The sequence below is a fragment of the Malaclemys terrapin genome (genome assembly GCF_027887155.1).
Source record: "Malaclemys terrapin pileata isolate rMalTer1 chromosome 20 unlocalized genomic scaffold, rMalTer1.hap1 SUPER_20_unloc_1, whole genome shotgun sequence".
NCBI classification, from domain to species: Eukaryota; Metazoa; Chordata; order Testudines; family Emydidae; genus Malaclemys; species Malaclemys terrapin.
This window is the reverse complement of record NW_026530188.1, coordinates 1,575,136-1,596,991: the sequence shown is the minus strand read 5'-3', so window position 1 is coordinate 1,596,991 and position 21,856 is coordinate 1,575,136. Positions and strand designations below refer to the sequence as shown.

Below are 21,856 nucleotides of genomic sequence, written 5' to 3'. Positions count from 1 at the left end.
CCCCCGGAAGCTAGTGCTAATTTCAGGGAGTTTCTGCCGAAGCCATAGCTGCGTCCTTGGTGGGGGACGTCTCCCCCCCGTGGCTGGGGGGGGCAGGGTGTGAAGCACAGATCCCCGCCCCCACCCCCTGTCAGGGTTAGTTCTGTTCTTCTCCCCCCTGTCCCCGTGCACAGAAAGAGAAAAAAAAAAAAAAAAAAAAAAAAGTGAAAAAAAATTCACCCCCCCTCCCAGAAACTCGTCTCTATTTTTTTTATGTATTAAAAGTTTTAATGAGTAGATGAGGGCCGGGTCCTGCCTCTGCTTCCCTGGGGAGGGACGGCGCCCCCCCGGGCCAGGAAACCGTTACCCCTGGATGGGAGGGTGGGGGGGGGACACACACCTTCCGTGGCATCCTGCCTGGCACCCATCAGAAGAGTCCTAAACCTGAGCACAGCTCGGCCTGGCTGCAGGGTGGGCAAGGGGCATGGTAAGAGGAGTGCAAGCCCCATGGGGAAACTGAGGCAGGTGGGTGGATGGGACTGGCCCATGCTCACGCAGGAAGTCAGTGGTAGCTGGGGAGAGAACCCAGGAATCCTGGCTCCCAGGCTCTGTCCTCTTCCCCTCCCCCCGGCTAACTCTAACCACTAGACGCCACCCCACTCCCCTCCCAGAGCTGGGGAGAGAACCCAGGAGTCCTGGCTCTCAGCCCCTACCTGATAATTCAAACGCCCCTTTCCCTGACTGTGGTGCCCCTGCCTGCCAAACAGACACGTTGCTCTTGGTGTTTATTGGGGAGGGGGGGATTGCTGCCCCCCACATCTGGGCACTTTGGGGTGCAGCCCCTGGGAGGCTGAGATGGGGTGGGGTCACCCTGTCCCCAGGGTGGCTTCTGCAGTGGGGCCTTTGCTGTCCAGCCCACTTGAGTCAAGGTCTGTCCGTCCATCCCCACGCAGCCCTAGCTGGCTGTGGTCGGCCGCACCCCCGGCCCTGCCCCTCTGCCAGGGCCCTGCCCCCTCAATCGGTGTCCATCCCTGTATCCTCATGCACCCCAAAATCTATCCCCAGCTGCCCCCCTCTGTCCCTCCAGGAGTCAGCCCTTTGATTCTTGGCGAGGAGCTGGGCGTGGGAGCTGGTGGTGGGTAGATGGGGGGCAGAGGGGAAGGAGGGCTGGGGTCCATGGGACAGCGGGTGGGGGGTGCCCCACTCAAAATCAGCCAGCGCTCTCCCGCCGAAGCCTTCCAGCCCGTGCCACCGGTGGATCCGCACTGGCTGGCACCGGGGCATGATGATGCCCTGGCAGCCGGGGGCGCTGCGGCTAGCAGCACGAGGAGAAGCAACAGCCTCCTGGCGGCCCAGGCTGTGTCCGGTTGGGTGTTGGCGCAGCCGCTCCAGGGCAGGAGCCCAGCGCACCCTGCCGGGAACAGCTCCAGGGGCAGCCGCCCAGGCGTGTCTGTTCCCAGCAGCCGTCTCCCGCATGGTAATTCAGGGTGCGTCAGGGACTTCTGGTTAAAGGCCACCTGTTCCCAAGGCCTCTGAAATCCACCAGCTTCGGCAGAGCCCCTTGAAATGCGGAGCCCCTCAGGAGGGCGCAGGGCCGGGTCAGTCCCCCCAATTTGGGATTGTTTGAGCACCAGGTGCCGGAGATATTGCCTGCCCCAGAAGAGCCGTTTCCCCAACGTTTCTAAGTGCGTGGTTTTTGTTGGTGTGTTTTAACACGGCGGCTGCGCCCGGGCTGGAGAAGGGCTAGCGGGTTTCCACACCCTCCAGCAGCCAAACGGTTGCGCGGCTTGCCTTGAAAGTTGGGGTGGCTCACGGGGGTGCAGGGTAGCCTTGGAGAGCCAAATTTGGGGTTGTTAGACCCAGGGGTTCCTGAGTGACAGCCACCCTGAAAGCGGTTTCCAACTGCTGCCGGGTGCTGTTAATCTGCAAGAGTGTAATGACTGGGTAAATCGCAGCCCTCATTGAGATTGATAGCCATGAGCTCACCCTTCAATTAACTTATGGCTAAATTAAGGGCCAGGCCCCACCCAAGATAAATGGGGTTTTGGACCAAGGCCTTGTCTCCACTTCAAACTGAGGTTGATACAGGTACGTGGGTGAGAGGTGTAAGAACATAAGAGCGGTCAGACTGGGTCAGACCAAAGGGCCATCTAGCCCGGTAGACCACCTGCGGACTGGCCAATGCCTCGATCGCTTCCTTTAGCGGGGCTTTCGCAAGATGTGCTGAATCATAGCTTTGGAGGGACGCTGTGGAGTGTAATGCTGACAGGTTTGGAGGGCGAGTGTGAGAATATAAAGATTATGTAGGGTCCTGAAGCCAGGGGCGGGGCGTGCGATGGGGTAGAAAAGAACTGGAAACGTGCCCTGGAATTTGGGGCGGGAAGCTTTCCCGTAGCGAGGTCGACTGGCCTGTGTTCCCCCAACGATCTTTGTTTGCCACAAATGGTAGGCGCGGGTGACAAACGCGTTGGTTGTAGCCGTATGTCTAGTGATACTAACGAGCGCTAAGAAAAGCTGGGATCTCTCTCGGGTGTGACCAGCCCATGAAAATCAGCTGCCCGAAAGCGATAGCTGCTGTAGTAATAAATCGCATAGGGGGAATAAATAAATTGCCCGAATGCAATAAGAGATCAGGCTACACCACTAATTCCGACCAGCAGCATGTCTTTTCCTGTTTGACAAGGTAGTCGATGGCAAAACCCCGACGTTAGCACAGAGTCAGGGTTGATGGGCGGGGGGGGGAGGTCGGTCGTGCCCTTGCAGAATGGCTGAGTGGAGCATAACTCAAATGTCTGCATGTGGGAAAATGCACAGTTAAGGCTGTCCATGTCACCTTAACTCTGCCCTCTTTTGGCACACCCCCATTAACACGCCTACCTTAAGTCTGCCAGCCCCGCAGTGGCTGAAATGTACACGCTTCTCACCTCCTTTTACAACCTGTTTGCATTGCCTGGTTGTCAGCTGTTTGGATTTTGCTCAATTCCCTGTTCTGCAAGGAGAGGACATACCTCCAAGCCACCTTACCCCTGGGTTAGTGTAGCCATGACCAGGGTTGGGAGGGGAGTGGGGTCTGGTGGTTAGAGTGGGGGGGCTGGGACTCCTGGGTTCTCTCCCTGGCTCTGGCTGACCTTGGGTAAGTCTTCCCCGTTCTGTTTCTCCATCTCTCCCCTGGGAAATGAAATTTAATCTCCTTTTAGAGCATTTTTGGACCAAAACCCGAATCAGAACTGAGCTGAGGCTCCCTGGACTGTCGGTCCCCATCCGCACCCTCCCACCCCGCATCCCTGGGGCATGAGCCGGCAATGGGAAGCCGCCCCGTGCCACCCCCACACCGAGCTGGGGAGAGATAGGCCGGTCGGTGGGGGCTGCCCAGTCAGATGGGAAAACCGTGACCTTGGAGGGTGGGAATGTCCCTTTCCCGTCTCCACTGCCAGGGGAATCCGCCCTCTGCCCCCACCGCATCCGGTTCTGCTGCTTGCAATTCAAGATCAGTCGGGGAGGGGTCCGAGAAGAGCCGCGAGAATGATTTAAAGGGCTAGAAACTGGCTTGAGTTTGAGAGACACCAGCAGCTCCGGCTATTGGCGAAGCGGTGACTAGATCAGGGCAGTACGTATCGACGTGGGGGACAGATTCTTAATAACGGGCTCCCTAGAAGGTCTAACACGATCCGACGGCTTTAAACCGAAGTTAGACAAATTCCAGCTGGAAAATAAAGTGTAAATCTTTACCGGTGAGAGGAATTAACCATTGGGCCAATTTCCCAAGGGACACGATGGATTCGCCATCTCTGACCATTTTAAAATCAAGCTGGGAAGTTTTTTCCTGAAGAGTTCGGCTCTAGGAATGACTTGGGGGCACGTCTCTGGCCCAGGTGGTACAGGGGATCAGACAATGCTCACAAGGGTCCGTTCTGGCGTGGGAAGCTGTTAATCTGGAATTCAGCTTCGTTTGTTGCAAGCCAGCTCCGGGAAAGGCGGCGAAGATCAGTTCAAAAATCTCCCGGGGGGCTCGGCCAAACCCAGTGCCGGCTCTTTTCCCAAGCGGTGATGTTGATTAAAAAGTATTCGGATGATGCAGACGCCCCCCGGCTGGAAGCAAGTGGCGTTGCCGTGGTCTGCGGTGTGCGGAAAGGTGGCTTCCGTCTGCAGCTGGACCCTCCTGGCTCGGCGGGGGCCTGATTTGACATGGAGGGACAAGGGAAACGGAAAACTTGCAGCGGGTTGAGAGGAATTCATTTCCGGAAAGCCAGCGTGGTGGCAATCCGGCGCTTGGACCATGGCGAGATTTGTGAGCCGTTCTCCTGCCTCCGGTGCCGCTTTCGTAAGTGGGTTTTGTCAGAGGACTCACTTCGTCCCTTGTTGAGTGAGTGAGAGAAACCAGCGTCTGTTCCATAGTTTCGCTTGACGTTTATTTTTATCGATTTTTCATTTCCCCAGTTACACAAAATTAGGGCGTTTTAAGCATTTAAAACTTTTTTGATTGATTTTTAAATTTTTAGTTGCGGCAACTTAGGGGGGTGGGGGGCACGTGCCAGCCACTCGAGGGGCTCAGGGAATAAGTATTTAATTCACGTAGACGCTGAGATCCATAACGACACATCAAACCACACAGGCTCCATGTCACATGTCACAATATAGAACTATCTTTCAATCACACGCTGGTACGGGTTCCCAGGCAGCGTTTTTATCTTGCGTTGCTGATCTGTGACTTTCGCTTGGGAGCGATAAATTGTTACTAGGGCTTTGGGCGTGGGCGGCGATTTCCACACACTGACCCATTAGATATCGTATTCTTCCGAGCCGGTTTATAGGCCGCACTTGACTCAGTGACGGATGCCACCTGTCGCCACTAAGGGGCGCTAGCTGCACACCCGAGGGCTAGGGGCTTCCCCTCTGGGAGTGTCCTGGAGTCTCCAAGAATTAAAGATTATGCCTGGGATGAAACTTCCAGGAGCGTCCAACGTAGGGTGACCAGACAGCAAGTATGAAAAATTGGGACGGGGAGCGGGGGTAATAGGATCCTATATAAGAAAAAGACCCAAAAATCGGGACTGTTACTGTAAAATCGGGTCATCTGGTCACCCTAGTCCAACCCAAACTGGCAGCCCTGGGTGCTTCTGTATGAGGTGCATTCGTTCACCAGGTACAGGGGCGTGAAATCAAGGTGGCGCAGGGCTGGGCCAGAGCCCCTCCTCCCCCCCCCCCGGCTGATTTGCTCTGTACTGAAGGGTGGAGATGCCCCAGCGTGATGGGGAGAAGTTGAGAAGTCACTGACTCCTTTTTAGACCAACGCCGGAGACTGAACTGTTGGGGAACAGGAGAGCTGGTGCGGCCAACAGTGTCCGAGGATGGCAGGCAATTGGCCAGCAGAGAGATGCCCCAATCGTCTCAGTAGGCTCCAGGGGACAGCGAACCCCCCCCCCCACTCCCAATGGCCCCTGCCTCGCTGACCTGGGGCGCGCCAGGGCGGAGCACGGGAGTGCGGCCCACAGGCCGGGCCTTTAGAAAGGGGATTTTCTGAAGTGTCTCAAAGCTCCCATCCCATCACTGATGATTCAGAGGAGAGTGGGAGTGGACCATCAACTCCCTGCAGCAGCCCGGAGCTGGAGTTGGGACGGGCCCAGGGCTGGCCCAGGTCAGTGACTCCCCCACTCCCAATCTCTGTGCACGGTAGTTTAGAGGATCTTAACAACTCCCAGCGTTTCTCTGCGCTCACACCAGGGCAGGGTGGGGGAGTGAATCCATGAACGGGATCCCCTGGCCAAGCTGGGCATTGTCGAGTGATCGAGCCCCAGCATGAGACAAACATCCTGGTAATTACCCCAAACTCCTGCTGCAACCCATCAGCCGCTGCTCCTACGCCCCCGGCTCCCGTCCCCAGGGCCACGGCTGCTAACGACGCCCAGAGCAGCAGGGAACCGTTACCGGTAATTAAGACCCTGGGGATGGATCAAAGAGGGGAGCACGGGGTACCCCGGGGAAGGGACATCCTGCCTTCCCCGTCTCTGTCAAACCTCCTAGCGGCTGCCTGCTCCCGCGAGAACCGCGCCTGGTGCTGTAGCTTCCCCCTGCTCTCTTAGGCCAACACGCCTTGACCAAAAGGCCGTGGGACAAACCGAGCCAACCCCCATGACAAACTGGTTTCTCACAGACCTGACAAACTCGCTACCCCCAAGTCTGGTAGGAGGTTTAGCCACCAAGGCTGGGTGGTGGTGGTGGTGAGGGAAGACATATGAGATTGTGACAAAGTAGGAATTTTTGTAATGTTTTTTGTAGGATGCTCCCCCGTGCCTCAGTTTCCCATGTTTTGTGCAATGCTACCCAGAGTGTGTGTGTAGGGGGAAACAGGATTGAGTTTGCTCTCGGGACAGGCGAAGAGCCGGTGGGGTGTGTTCGTGTCGCCAGGCTGTGGGTGGACTGAACGGAGCCATGAATGGTCTGTTTACACGGCAGTGTTAGCCCAGGGTGAGTCAAACTGGAGCGAGCAGATGTTGGGTTTGTTAACGCAGGGCTTGAGCGTCTATACTCAGTGGTAAGCCCAGGAATGGTGGACCCGGGTCCCAAGCTGCAGCTCCAGTGTCCACGCTGCATTACACCAGCCTGCGTCCAACCACCCGTATCCCAGCCCCCTCCCAAAATGTAGCTGCTTTTGCCCTTTGTTCGTGGTGCAGGCTGGGGAAACTTGACCATCCCCCAGACTCAACGGGCCAGAGGATAAAGGAAGCCAGGATTGTGGGATGCTTTTGGCGGATTCCCCAGTGGGTCCGCATCTGCACTGCAAATCAATAGGGCTCGATCCCTGTCTCCTGTCTTCACTCACACTCACCCTCTGTGGGGTCCTGGGACCCTGGGCTGATGGACAGTGATGTCCCCTCAGTTCTCCACCACCCCGTGCCTTTCACACCACTTCCCTGTGACAGCCCTCACTCCTGGTCTGCTCACATGCAGCCTCCAATGTGTAAATCACGCCCCAGTTCTACTGCACCAGCCAGCCAGGAATTACACTGCAGAGCGACACCAGCAAATTCCCAGCTCCCCAGCACGGTACGTCGTTCACTGCCCAGCCCCCTCTTGGACATCACCAGCTCATCCATAGCCCGTCATTTCATAAACAGAAAACGAGCGGCACAAGGAGCCCCCTGGACACTTCCATCCAAATCCACCCAGGTCTAGATAAAACAAGAAAACCAGTTTATTAACTCCAGAACAATAGATTTTAAGTTGATTACAAGTAACGAGGCATAAAAGTCAGAATTAGTTACAAAGAAACAAGAGGTAAAAATGCAAACGAATCCCAAACTTAACAAGCGACATGAAAGGGTCTCTCTCTCTCACCACATGATCTTTCCGGCTGGATCTTTCAGCCAGGATCACTCCCCAGTCCAGTGTCTTTTAAGTTGATGCTGTGACTGGAGATGAAGGGAGAGAGAATTTGTGGCCTCTGTTCCTCAATTATATCCTTTTCCTCTTTGAGGATCATCCTCAGCTGGGGTTGAGCAGACAGCCTGTCTCTGGGACAGGAACTTCCAGCTCTTTTGCTAGGATGTAAATTTCTCGCTCACGCCTCTCTTCCCACCAAAGAATGGCCGCTTAACCGGGTGATAGTCCATTTGATGACGTTGACACCTGACTGAGACATCAGTTTGCCTTTTGTCTCTGAGGAACTGGTTTGTGCCTGCTTTTCTAAACTTGGAACACAGCTCAGCAATATCATACGTAGAATTGTATAACTTTTCATACAATGTTGCCATGCATTTTTTCCCAGGACAATAATGTTCAGTAGATTATGAGTTTTCGAATGATACCGGCACAAGGCATACTTGGTACAAAATTTATCATAGTCTTGAAAAAAGGATGAACATCAGTGTCTAGACTGCCACACTGGGTTAGCGTGATTTGTGTGTAAACAGAAAGGGGTTAGGTTTGCTCTTGACTTTGAGCCCTGGGCTTTCCCTGCAGTGTAGACATTCCCTAAGGAACTGGTTGAAACCAGCCTGAACCAATAAGGTGCCTTCACCAGTGGTTTTCAACTTGTGGTCTGCAGACCTCTGGTGGTTCGCAGGCCATGTCTAAGATTCCCAAAGGGGTCCGCACCTCCATTTGACATTTTTTAGGTGTCCGCATATTAAAAAAGGTTGAAGAACCCCTGGGTTAGACAGCCAACGCCTGCTCCAACGACTCATGGATCGACGGTCTCTGTGGGGGAGCTAAGACAAGACCCCCCCCAGCCTTAGGTCACGGGGCTGGAAGGTGCGAGGCAGTGAGGCCGTGGGGAAGAGTGAGACCCCGTCCTTTGCGGTCTGGGACATGGAAGGGCTTCCTCTGAGAGACTGTCCCAAAGCTGGTCCCGATCCTGGTGGGAAGCTCAGACCTGGTTCAGACGCATAAGGGGGGAGGGATAGCTCAGTGGTTTGAGCATTGGCCTGTTTAAACCCAGGGTTGTGAGTTCAATCCTTGAGAGGGCCACTTAGGGTTCTGGGGCAAAATTGGTACTTGGTCCTGCTAGTGAAGGCAGGGGGCTGGACTTTATGACCTTTCAAGGTCCCTTCCAGTTCTAGGAGATAGGATATCTCCATTAATAAGCACGGTGAGACATACATGCGGGTTATATCTAGAGTGTCATGGTTTAATATTGACAGTCGCATCCCTGACCACCTTGGCTAATAGCCATCACTGGACCTATCCTCTATGAACATCTCTCGTTCTGTTTCGAGCCTGGTTCTAGGCTTGGCTTCCACAACATCCTCCGGTGGCGAGTTCCACAGGTTAACTGCGCCTCCACACAGTCAGAACCGCAGGGACAAGGGACATCACCGCGGGCAGGAGCTAGTCCTGGCTATGAATAACGACAAACGTTTGCGGTCGGTATCACCGAGTGTTGGGAAAGGCTCCAGTCCCTGAGGAAAACCCCTTGCCGAGGGAGCTTTCGTGAATGGGCCGGCCGGGTCCACAAGAACCAGGATCCAGCCGCTTGAGCGTCGGGGGAAGGGGGAACCGACTGTATTAGCCAGGGCAGTGTGGGAGTGGAAAAAGGGATGAAGGGAATTTGGACGCAGATATCTTAGTTTTCAACAGACTAGAGCAAGAGTCAAGCTAACTGGAACTCTAATAACGCGAGACTTTAAGGCAGGGCCTGGGCGAAAACTGTAAGAGATGCTGGTTGACCTTGTGTTCGATAAGAATGGAACGCAGACTGTAGCAGGAACTACTGAGAAAAGTAAGATATCAGGAGGGAATATGTATAAACAAGATGCGGCAGTTGATCATTATTGTGTGCTACAAAAGGTATAAATGCTTGTCCTAATTCTTTATCTGGCGGAGACCTGCCTGGGACGGGGGAATCCCTGTCCGAGCGCACTCTCCCCCTTGCAATTGCTTGAGAATAAACTGTCTCTGACATGCTGCAAACAACCTAAGAGCGAAGACTGCATTTTCTGCCACAATTTGGTGCCGTGACTCGGATGGCAACGCCCGGCTGAGACAGCGACGACGACTACGGCCCGTTCCCCTTCGAACCCCAAGGCGCCAATCAAGAAGTAAGAGACGTTTTGAAATCTCTACTGGGGTGTCGGAGAAGGACTGCCCGTGGGGCCGTCTGTCCCTTTGCGGCTCCCGCCATCCGAACGTATTGATTTTGCAAGATCAGATGCAGAGTGGTGCTGGGGAATTTGTTGCCGGCCTCAAGTAAGGTTAGTTAATGCGATTCTGAGGAATAGTTTTGCCGCCCCCAATAAGGTTAATGCACCGGTGCTGAGGGGTTTTTTGCCGCCTCAAATAATGGAACGGTTATATTAAACATGAACATAAAGAATTAAGATTATTGTTAAATGAGATGCCTTTAGATATGGGGAATGAATGTGTGTGTGTGAATGAATGAAGGGGGGTATGAACTGCTGACCAGGCCGAAGATGTAAGCTGACTCCAGCCGCCCCAGGGCTACCCCATGCAGGAGATCTGAAAACCGAACCCCGTGACCCAGCAGAGAATTTTCCCTTACTCATGAGCTGCTGACCAGGTCCGGGCTTAAGCCGCTAGGCGGTGAAACCCATGACCCAGTGGACCCTTCCCACGGGGTGTGAGTGTGTGGAGATCTTCCCTTACTTGTGAGCCACTGAGCGGACAGGGCACTCCCCGTGTGATTGGAATATGGGTGGGGGACAGTCTAAAATCCCCCCCGCACCTCCGAAGGGCACCCCTGCGTACTACATGTACGTGCATTATGGTTCTAGGGCCTGCAGGTATTTAGAAAACTGGAATTTTTACATGCGTGATAATCCATCCCAACAATTCCCACTTCAAGGTACCTTCGATTTGGATAAAATCCCATACCTCAGAGGAATCCTTACATCACCAAACGCTCTAACAAACAGTGGGAGCAATTTGTCTGTTGGTGGGAGGAAGCTACAACGAAACTCCATGAGTCCCGAGTGCGGAGGCTGAAGGACTCCCAGGAAAAATTAAAGACTCAAGTGCAGGATTTCGAAACAAAATGTAAAGCAGCCGGATGCTCCCTCCCCAAACCACTTCATCAACTCCCTCGGCTCCTTTATCTCGCTGAAGGGAGGAGGGAAAGGAACGGGTTAATTTGAAAAGTCAGCTTGGCCTAGAGAGAAAGAGAAAACTGCTCTGCGTTCAAGGTCAAGAATCAACACAGTCTGCCTTGCTCTGCATTGCAAGCACCAAAAAACCCAGCCGGCTGTGAAAAATAGAGACAGAGGCAAACCAAAGGCAACACAAGTCACGGGACTGAGATTACATTTGCAAAGCTTGGCCGCCCAGTGAGACCCAACAGTCTGCCTTTGCGACCCTGGAGCCGGTGGGGTTTGGGGATGCTGAAGAAGCCACAGGCAGCCGGCCGGGACTGGAATACTGAGCAAAGGTCTCTGAAAGAGACGCCCCAAGAGACCCCAGGGCGAAAAAACCCATGAGCGGAAGCAAGTTGGAGATTTTTTTGCAGCGTATCTCTGGACAACCTGTGCACAGGATAACCTCCTGTCCACCTCTCTCTCTCTCTCTCCTACCCCCGGGCCTGGCCAGCCCAGGCAGCGTGTTTGTGAGTAGGGGAAAAAAAAAAAGGTGGCCGGTGGGTCTACCCCCGGTCGTAGCAGGACCAGGCAATAAGAGGAGTTGGGGAAAAGGGAAGAGATGTGGACCTGACAGCTAGAGAAAACTGGACAGTTAAAATGCCAATTGGCCGTGCGATCTGTCCAGGTGGTACGCTCACGGGGGAGGACTCGGGTAGCCTTGTGAGTGAGAATGTTTAAGAACAGGACCAGGAGGGGTGGGGGTTAGTTGAGAAGCCCACCCTCCTTGCTAAATTGGTAGTGGACCAAAGCCTGGGCCCATGGAAAGGGACGGTGCAGCAAGGAAAAAAGGATCGGGCCCAGACAAGCAGACAGGCAGGCAGAGAAGAAAAAAAAATTTTAAACGGATTGGAAGGCCTGAGGGGCGTGGTGGCAGGACTAAGGGAAAGCAGTAAGTGTAGGCATGGGGAATTTAACCCCCTGGAACAATAATTTGAATGGTAAAATCTGAGTTGATTGGGGTGTCGGTTTGGGAAAATAAGCAAGTGATTTAAGGAAAAAAGTAAGACATTAACTCTGTAGTTGCTGGAGGGAATTATCAGTTGGATTTTGTAAAAATGTTAAAAAGAAAAAGAATTCTTGGTTTCTTTGCAGCCATTCTGAAGGGAAAATGGGCCCTTTTCCAAAGAAATGTCTGTAAATAAATAGAGACTATTTAATTAAAATCATTTGGCTCTGAACATTTTAGTCGGATTAGAAAAAACATACGGAATTTAACCACCCAACATGTATGAAAGGAATGTCAAGGAAAAGAACACGTGTAGTGTATATTGTAAAAGGGGTGAGGAAAATGCAAATATGCAATGCTACTTAATTAAAATCCTATTAGGTTCCGAGGGGCGACAATAGGTGGTGGTTTCCTTTTCGGATCACTGTGTGTTTTTGAAAACAGGAGTTAAAGGTAACAGGCAATCAGAACTCTGGTAAAAGTTAATTGTGTCCCTTTTAAGTAAAAGTTTTTAACCTGTGAATAGCTCTGGATCTAAAAGGAAGCCAGGCAGCATCTGTGTGCTAATGCAAATGACCTAATTGATAAGGTAGAAGCCACTGAAATCTGGGATGCCTATGAAACAAATACAGAAAAATAGAGGGGTAATTCCTCCGTCTTGCCTGCAATCAGCCAGGGTATCTGTATAAGAAAGAAATATTTTAAACAATGACCAATCGCCCAGAAGGGGTAGAAATATGTTTTTGTCTTTTAGAAGCTAATGCCAGCTAAAGAGTGAGCCAACATCCCGTGCCTTTGCTGGCACAATAGAAATTGTGTTGTGTGTCCTGTGTCCTTGTGGTGTTTTGTCTTGTGGCTAGAATGGTTGTGTTTAGTTTGCTACAGGACAGCCTCGTTCAAAACCAAATAGAAGCCTTAGAGCTAAATGCAGATACTTGGTTTATCCAAGTGGGAATACGCAGTGGTTTGGATACTTTCAGAAAATACTGAGGTTTGAATATACGTGACAGAGGCTGCACCAAGAGCTGAGAAATGTTCTTGGGGTGCTGCTGGGTGCACTTTACATCCTGATCACCTTCGGCGCTCCCTGGGCGGCCGCCTGGTTGCGCCTCGTGGCTCGCGTGCACCACTGGATGGCACACCTGAGCAAAGGGGGGATGATTGCTGCAGGTAACGAGATTGGTATGCACCTAATTTTAATTTGCCTGGTAGTTGGTGTTTTCCATCTCTGTACTCTTAGATCTGCTGTTTTCCTTCCTATTGGCCTTGCTATTTTGCAGGCCCGTGCAGCTGGATTTCTTTCGAGCACATTCAAGCCCCTGTCTTTCTCGGCTGTGAGCCAAGTCTCGGCTATGAGCCGTGTCCTTGGGCGGGAGCCAGCGTCTTATCTTCGGACTGAGTTTGCTAGCTGCAGTGGTGAATTCATTCGTTCTCTGCTCCTTTCTTCTTCTTCCCTCTTCCCCCCCACCCCCCAGCCTCTCGTACCTGCAGAGGAAACTTCCACTTTCCGCTCACACACCTTTGATCCTCCCCAAAATGCTTTGCGATGCTTGCAACGGTGTTGGCCACATACAGTGCTGATCTGCCTTTCCTGGACACTCACTGAGGGAGGAGGGCCAGCAACATAATATTGGAAAAGCAGTTAAAGCTAGAAAAGCAGCACACCCCTTGGGGACCTTTTGTAAATATTCAGGTTGATTTTATTCTAATGTCCAAATGTTGTAACGATGAGTATGTGTTAGAATTAGTTGATGTTTTTCAAGCTGGGTTGAAGCCTTCCCCTGCAGAAGAGCAAACGCCAAGTCTGTTGTGAAAATGTTGCTTACGGATTTCATTCCAAGGTTTGGCATAGCTGTGCGTATCAACAGTGAGCGCGGCACTCATTTTACTGGACAGATTGTAAAGGAGTTATGTGCAGCCTTGCAGATCCAACACTGTCCCCACCACCCGCAGTCTGCTGTGACAGGGAAACGTCAGAATGGGATTCTGAAAAACAAAACAAACAGGCCAAGATTTGTGCAGAAACAAACTTAAAATGGCCAAATGCCCTGCAATTAGCATTGATGAGCATGAGGGCCACTCCCAACTGAAAGATTGAACGTAGCCCACATGAGATCCTGACAGGGCACCCGTTGTGACTACCGGCTGCGCCTCCACTGGCCCTTGCCCGGATGGACATTCATTTGATGGACGATACAATGCTTAATTACTGCCAGGCACTAATGAAATGTATTAGGTCTCTTTATTCACAGGTAAAAGACGCGCTACCCAAAGATCCTAAGCAACCCTGTCATTCGTTAGAACCAGGAGACTGGGTCTACATAAAGGTCCATCAGCAAAAGTCCGCTCTGGCTCCGCACTGGAAAGGCCCTTACCAAGTTCTGCTAACTACCAACATCGCTGTGAAGTGCCAAGGACTGACTGCCTGGACCCATGCGTCTCACTGAAAGAAGGCCCCTCCACCTCTTCCTGCTGATCAGCCTGTCCCTCCTTCTGGTACTTCTTTTCCTCCTTCTGGACGGCAGGAGAAAAGGACAAGGTGAAGTGCTGGTAACCTCTCCCTTGTCCACTAACAGAACCACCATACATTCACCATCTGCTGGAGAAACCCAGTTATTACAGGGTGACGTGCTGGTAACCTCTCCTCTGTATGATGCTGAACCACGACTGTTCCAGGAAAGAAGAAGAAGAAGGTATGTTCGTTCTGCTGAAACCGCCAAAGTCCAGGGATTCTTGACTACAAAAGACATTAAGAATTGGCCCTGGTGGAAGAGACGGAGTATCGTAACCTGGCAGAGAGGAACTTGTGGGAACCGCGCTTGGGACTGTGGTATTGAGGGGTGGTTTGGGTTTATTCCGGGGACTGGGCTCTGTGCTTTTGGACAAGTACCTTCAGCATGTATAGCCCTCCCTAATTGGCTTTCAGATGATGAATACCAAAGACGCCTTGCTGCCACGACCACTGCCCCGCCATTATCCTCACTACCACTACCACCCCTGTAACACATCCTAATACAGACAATACCATATACTCTTATGAAACCCAGTGGCCAAGGCCTTTACACCTTAGTGATCCCTATGGGATGGTGCCAATAGTGCAGCAGCAATTTGGAACATTTACAAAGGCCAACAACATGATGAGAAATTAGAGCAACTGGAAAAGGCCACTGGTCTTATTATTGGAGCACAGTTAACCCAGAGATCCTCCGCGGTGTCATTTGCAGCGTGAAGAAGGAAGGAGAATGGAAGGTGCTGATCATGGACCACCCCACCATGCGCATCCTCTCGTCGTGCTGCACGATGTCCGACATTGTGGACGAAGGCATCACGCTTGTGGAAGATATTAATAAGCGCCGGGAGCCAAGCCCCAGCCTGGAGGCCATCTACCTGCTCAGCCCTGTGGAGAAGTCGGTGCAGGCTCTGATCAATGACGTCCAGGGCACCCCCACTTCACCTACAAGGCGACTCACATCTTCTTCATCAACACCTGTCCTGAGACTCTGTTCAACGAGCTGAGGAAGTCACGGATCACCAAGGCCATCAAAACCCTCAGGGAGATCAACGTGGTCTTCCTGCCCTTCGAGAGTCAGGTGTACTCCCTGGAAGGGTCATAGACCTTCCACAACTGGTTCAGCCCCTACTGCTTCTTGGAAAAGAACAAGCAGATGGAGATGCTGACAGAGCAGATTGCCACATTGTGTGTAACCCTGAAGGAGTATCCAGCCATCCTCTACAGGAAGGACCATGAAGATAACTTCCACCTGGTGCACAAAGCCCACTCCCAGCTGCTGATGGTGGATCGGAGCTTCGACCTGGTGTCCGCACTGCTGCACGAGCTCACCTACCAGGCCATGGCCTATGACCTACTCAGCATCGAGAACGGCACCTAAAGTACGAGACAACGGGCATCAGCGACTCGCGGGAGAAAGTGGCGCTGCTGGACGAAGACGACGAACTCTGGGTGCAGCTACGCCACATGCACATCGCTGACGTCTCCAAGAAGTGAGAGTAAGAGGCTGACCATGGACAAGGCCAACATCGAGGACCTGTCCCAGATCCTAAAGAAGATGCCACAGTACCAGAAAGAACTGACCAGGTACTCCACGCACCTGAACCTGGCCGAGGACTGCATGCAGCACGTCAAAGGGACAGTGGAGAAGCTGTCCATGGGGACGGACGTGGACGGGGAAATGATCAAGGACCCCATGAAGATCATCGTGCCTGTCCTGCCCCATTGTGCCTCCAGCGCAACTATCAGTCTTAAACCTCCATGTTCATCAACCCTTGTATTTCTGATTCTAGATCAAATGGTCCTGTTCTGGGCACTGCACTTCAAGACAGATGTGGTCAAACTGGAGAGAGTCCAGAGGCGAGAGACAGGAAGGAGGAAAGGTTTCGAAAACCTGACCTAGGAGGAATGGTTAAAAACTCAGGACATGTTTAGTCCTGAGAAAAGAAGAACAGTCTTCACATTTGTTCCGGGCTGTTATAATGAGGCTGGGGAATCAGTTGTTCTCCGTGTTTGCTGAAGGCAGGACAAGAAGTAAAGGGTTTGATCTGCAGCCGGGGGGGATTAGGTTCGAGGTTAGGAAAAACTTTTTAACTCTGAGGGTTGTTAAACTCCGGAACCGGCTTCCAAGGGAGGTTGTGGGATCTCTGGTCATTGGTGGTTTCTAAGAAGAGGTCGGAGAAACACCTGTCAGGGATGATCTAGGTTTATTTGGTCCTGCCACGGCACCGGGGGCTGGACTTGATGACGTCTCGAGGTCCTTTCCAGCCCAACGTTTCTATGATTCTATATTTCTAATCTCTTTTTTCCCCTGCCTTCCTCTGAAGCACTGGAGATCAGCCACTGCTGGTTGGCGCTTGGAGCTGGTCCAGGAATCCTCTGTCTAGATGCCTAGCTCTTGGGACAGGGGGCCTTCCTCCCATAGGGGACGCCAGCTCCCATCCAGTCCAAAATCCAACAGCCGTTCCTAGAGACAACAAGGGTTGTTCTCAGTCCGTCAGTGACAATGTGAGACCCTAACGGCCAGTAGGCCCGTCCTGTCTCTGCACTTCACGGCCCCTTACACACTCGGCCCCTCGGAAGGGGGCTCTGGATGGGACATGGCCCGTCTGCACCTTCTCCTAACCCTTTGGGATGGGATGGGCTCCTCCACACATCGCTGGAGGGGGGAGTCCCCCTAGAATTGGACCCAGCGATCTGGGAATTGCACCCCAACCTCTGGGCATCATAATCAGGAGGCGTGTAATGGCTCTAAGCATCTCTCAGAGCTCTGGGCTTGCACCTGGGGGCGAATCTCCGAACTCCGTCCCCTGGACAATGCCCAGCTTGGAGAGATTGTGGGACAAACGTCCTGTTAATTACCACAAACTCCCACCTCAGCCCGTCAGCCGCTCCGCCTCCACCCCCAGCTGGTTGGGGGCAGAATTGACGGGGGGGCTTGAAACAGTAGAATTGTTGGGAGACACAATTGACACATCCGAAGAAGTGGGCTGTAGTCCACGAAAGCTTATGCTCTAATAAATTTGTTAGTCTCTAAGGTGCCACAAGTACTCCTGTTCTTTTTGCGGATACAGACTAACATGGCTTCTACTCTGAAACCTGACAATTGATAGGGTACTGGAGGGGGCAGAATTAGTGGGGTCCAGGCTTCATTTCGGGGCTGGGAGGCAGAACTAACTGCTGGGCAGAGGGATGGGCTGTTGTGGGGGTGATGGGGGCCCCCCCACTTCTGTTCCAAGCACTTCCAGTACTGAGATGTTCTCGTCAGGGCACCCAGGGTCACAAGCAGCCGCCTCGCCCTCTGCCTCCGCAAGAGCGAGCGTGGCTGGAAATCAGTTCCCTGCCGTGCCGGCCTGTCCGCCTCACCGGTAACCCCCCAGAGACGCTGCTGGCCTTTCCCTTGCCTTCCGGCTGACTCCCCGCCTCCGGCAACCCCAGAGCCGTCCCTGGGCTGTGTCCCGTCCCGCCCCAGCCTGTTTGCTCAGCTGAGCCTCGCGCCCGACTCCAACGCCCCAGCGTGGAGCCGGGTTCTAGCAAATCCAATGCTGAGCGTGGCAACGAAGAGCCGAGTTTAAGTGATGCGGAGCCAGAGGAAAAGGCACCAAACCGCATTTTTCTAGTGACGGACACGACATTGTCGCACGGGGCTACTTTGCCGAGTGTTTAAGGCGGTGTTGTTGGAGATGTGTCGATCTCATCTTGTCTATCTTTGCCGATGGTTGTAGGTAGTGTTGTTGGAGCCATGTCAGTCGCACCTTCTTTCTTTGCCGATTGTATACAGCAGAATTGGAGCCATGTCAGCCTCACTTTGTCTATGTTTTCTGGTTGTTGTATGAAGTGTTGTTGCAGTCGCATCAGTCCCCCATTGTCTAGCTTTGCCATGTTGTACATGGTGTTGTTGGAGCCGTGTCGGTCCCACCGTGTCTCTCTATCTTACCCCATTCAATTTTCTGCCTTATGTCAAGTTCCCAGCAACCCCAGCCCTCCAGGCCGGGGGACTGAACAGGCCCAGAGGAGGCCGGCCCCTACATCCATCAAGGAGGGTCATTTTGCTCCTTGTGTATTCCCCAAAGTCCATTGTCTCTGCCTCAAGAGCCAGGAAGGATTCCTGGAGGCTGGACAATGTCTCCCCGCCTGCTCCCCATGTCACTCGAGGGCTGTGAATGTACGTTTCTTCTCTCCGCTGGGCATCCAGCCGTTCGGCCGGGTAAATCAACACTCCGGTGTCTAGGGCAGGCTGAGTTTTCCACTACCTCCTCACGCATGCACAAGGCAATGGGGCTCGATGCAGCTGTTATCGGAGCCCCTCCAAGACTGGAGAAATAATCCCCTAAGTGAGAACCCAGCTTGGGGAGGGGTCAGAGTTGAGGGGGCTGGGAGCCAGGACTCCTGGGTTCTCTCCCTGGCTCTGGGAGAGGTGTGGGGGCTGGTGGGTGAGTACAGGGGGCTGGGAGCTGGGGGGCTAGGAGCCAGGACTCCTGGGTTCTTTCCTCAGCCCTCTGAAGGGATTGGGGTCTAACGAAACCCAGGCGCCCAGCCATGGACGTGATGGCATCTCCCTCATACCGCACTAGGTGCAAAGGGCCCAGCCCTCGGTGCCACGCAGGGACTGGCAGCAAGGCAGAAGATCCGAGGCTGGTTCTGCTCTAATGCGGGTTACTGGGAGCACTCCATGGTGTGTGTGTGTGTGTGTGTGTGTGTGTGTGTGTGTGTGTGTGTAGCTGTGGCCCAGCAGCCCCCCCACCCCAGGCACCAATTTCCCGTGCGATTAGCCGGCTGCGTCTGACTCCCTGCGGGCAGGAGCCGGGGGGTGACGAGCGCCCAGCCCCTCCGTCTGCGGGGCCTGGCTGGCACGGTGGAGATTGGCTCAGGCAGGAGCTCTGGGAGTCGGTGCCAGGGGAGGACTCGTGGATGCCGGGGAAAGGGGCCATAAAAGCCCCGGCGCCGCCCGGGTGGAAAGCAGCAGGCACTGGCACCGAGAGAGACGCAGACCCTGCCGCTGCCCAGGTAGGGCGGGTGCCGTGGGGCAAGGACGGACACGGAGCCATTCCCGGGTAGGGACACCCCCTCCGCACTGACCCCCATCACCTCCTCCTCTGGTCAGGGGGCTGTCCAGCCACAGTCAGTGGGAGCCAGGATGCCTGGGTTCTGTCCCAGGCTCAGGGAGGGGAGTGGGGGCTAAAGGTTAGAGCAGGAGGGTCTGGGAGCCAGGACCCCTGGGTTCTCTCCCTGGCTCGGGGAGGGAAGTGGGGTCTGGTAGGTTAGAGTGGGGGGGTTGGGAGCCAGGACTCCTGGGTTCTCTCCCTGGCTCTGGGAGGGGGGTGGGGTCCAGTGGGTTAGAGCAGGTGGGGCTGGGGGTCAGGACTCCTGGATTCTTTCCTCATTTCTGGGCAGGAAGTGGGATCTGGTGGGTTAGAGCGGGGTGGGGCTGGGAGCCAGGACTTCTGGGTTCTCAGGGGTGAATCCCTCCATGCTTTGCCCATAAAGGGCTCCCAGCCCATCCCAGTCCCTCTCTCTCTCAGCGGGAGGCAATTTTCCTTCCTTCTCTTCAGCCGTCCCCCTTTCTAATCCCTGCCCTGCTCGGAGGATCCCCCCCATCCGGTTACCCTGTCCCCCTCGGTACCTCTCAGCCACAGCCCCTCCTGCTAGGTCTTCCCTCCTTTCCCAGGCATGGGGCTCCTCCCCAAACCCCCGGCCCCATGCCCAGTTCCATCTGGGATGGAGGGACCAGTGTTCAGAGCAGGAGGGTGGGCTTCCCAAAGCTGTCTGGACCGTCCCCCTCTCTTCTCTGCCCCAAATATGCAACCCCCGATCATCGCACCCAGCCCTTGGGGCTCTCAGCCACCAACCCCGACGAGGTGTCCCCGTCCCATTTTTATGGGGATGTTTATTATGGTCCCGGTAGGAGGCTGCAGATGAAATCGCGGTGAGGAGGCTGACACTGAGTGCTGCCAAGATCAGGGCCCCCCCTTGTGCCAGGCGCTGCCCAGACCCTGACCGAGATCAGGGCCCCGTCGTGCCGGGCGCTGCCCAGACACACACGGAGAGACTGGCTCTGCTGTCGAGAGCTCCCAGTCTGAATGCACCGGGGGAAGCAGAGCCCTAGAGCTGGGCAGTAACTTGCCCAGCGTAACCCAGCTGGTCAGTAGCGGAGCTGCGAATAGAACCCAGGAGTCCTGAGTGCCCGTCCTGCTGTCTGCCCACATCACATTGCCACGCTGCCTCCAGGTCCCTCTGTCATCCCCCTGCCCCAGGCATCACTCCCCCCGGCTTAGTAGCGCCTGCAGATTTAAATCACCGACCCCTCTTTCCAAAAGGAACCCCGTGAACCCCGCTTTCCTCACCAACACCTTTCGCCTGCTAACGTCCCTAAAGATGTGTGTGGATGTTGGCTTATTCTTTGCTTCGTAGCCTAAACTGTTGTGTGGCGTTATGTGTAGCTGTTCCCCAGCTGCCGTGCCCCAGAGGTGGCTGCATCTCTGCGCCAGACCAGCCCTTCCCGAACACCAGACCCTTGACACTAGGAGAAGGCAGTGCCAGCTCTAGGCTGGGCTGAGGGCACTGGCAGAGGGGCAGGTTCTCACCCACGCTCTCTCCCACAGATCCGTGCCCCCCCATGGCCGGGCCAAACCGGACAGAGGTTACTGACTTCCTCCTTGTGGGCTTCTCCTCCCGCCGAGACCTAAGTCTGCTCCTCTTCTCGCTTGTGCTGCCCGTCTTTCTGCTGGGCCTGGCGGGGAACCTGGGCATGGCGGTTCTGATCCGGGCCGAGCGCTCCCTCCACACCCCCATGTACTACTTCCTCAGCCACTTGGCGCTGCTGGACCTCTGCTCCTGCTGTGCCGTGGGCCCCGTCATGCTGTGGGGTCTGCTGGCCGGCCAGGCCACCCTCCCCGGCCCAGCCTGCGCCCTTCAGATGTTCCTCTTTGCCGCTGCTGCGGATGCCGAGTGTTGCCTGCTGGCCGTCATGGCCTACGACCGCTACGCTGCCGTCTGCCGCCCGCTGCACTACCAGGCCGCCGTGCCGCCCCGCCTCTGCCGCGGGCTGGTGCTGGGCTCCTACGCGGCCGGGGCGGCCAGCGGGGCTGTACACTCCGGCCTGGCCTTCCGCCTTCCCTTCTGCCGCGGCCGCACTCTCGACCACTTCTTCTGCATCATCCCGTCCGTGCTGGAGCTGGCCTGCGCCGACACCAGCCTCAACCAGGCCCTGCTGCTGGCCATCTGCGGAGCCATCCAGAGCGTCACCCTGCTGACCATCCTGGCCTCCTACGGGCACATCCTCGGGGCTGTGGGGCGGGCGGGCTTGCGCCGGGCGGCCTCCACCTGCGGCTCCCACCTGGCAGCTGTGGCCGTGCTCTACGGGACCGTCATCTTCATGTACCTGCGGCCCGAAGGCAGCTACGCTCCCCAGGCCGACAAGATGGCCGCTGCCTTCTATACCGTGGTCATCCCCACCCTCAACCCTGCCATCTACAGCCTGCGCAACGCTGATGTCAAGGCGGCCCTGGCCACGTGGCTCTTGGGTGGGCGCCGCATCTGGGGGGGCTGAGGAAGGGGCTGGAGGAGGGGTGGCCAAGGGAAGGGGAGATGGGTCAAGATGGCTGCTTAAGGTCTGCCATGGCATTGGTGCAGTGCTTCAGTGTAGACGCAACCTACTCCGATGGGTGGGTGAAGGTAATGCACCTCCCAAGGAGGCGGTAGCTAGGTCTTACGGAGTATTTCTTCCATCAACCCAGTGCTGTGTACACATCTCTCTGGGGTGTGGCTTTTTCACACCCTGGAGCGACATCGCTGGGTCGACCAACTTCTTAGAGTAGCCCAGGTCTCAGTACATAA

At 54.7% G+C, this 21,856-nt stretch overlaps 1 protein-coding gene and 1 pseudogene across 1 annotated transcript; both read left to right on the top strand.

Moving 5' to 3' along the window:
- The first annotated feature begins 10,629 nt into the window (after positions 1–10,629).
- LOC128829408 (olfactory receptor 5C1-like) lies at positions 10,630–21,569 on the top strand. Its single transcript, XM_054014812.1, has 2 exons — positions 10,630–11,032; positions 20,623–21,569. The coding sequence occupies exon 2, from the start codon at positions 20,637–20,639 to the stop codon at positions 21,567–21,569; it is 933 nt and encodes a 310-aa protein (XP_053870787.1). The 5' UTR covers positions 10,630–11,032; positions 20,623–20,636.
- Positions 14,755–15,923, top strand: LOC128829384 (syntaxin-binding protein 2-like; annotated as a pseudogene).
- Positions 21,570–21,856: the final 287 nt, after the last annotated feature.

Coding starts and splice junctions, on each gene's coding strand:
- LOC128829408 (XM_054014812.1), top strand. CDS start 20,637: ATGGCCGGGCCAAACCGGACAGAGGTTACTGACTTCCTCCTTGTGGGC.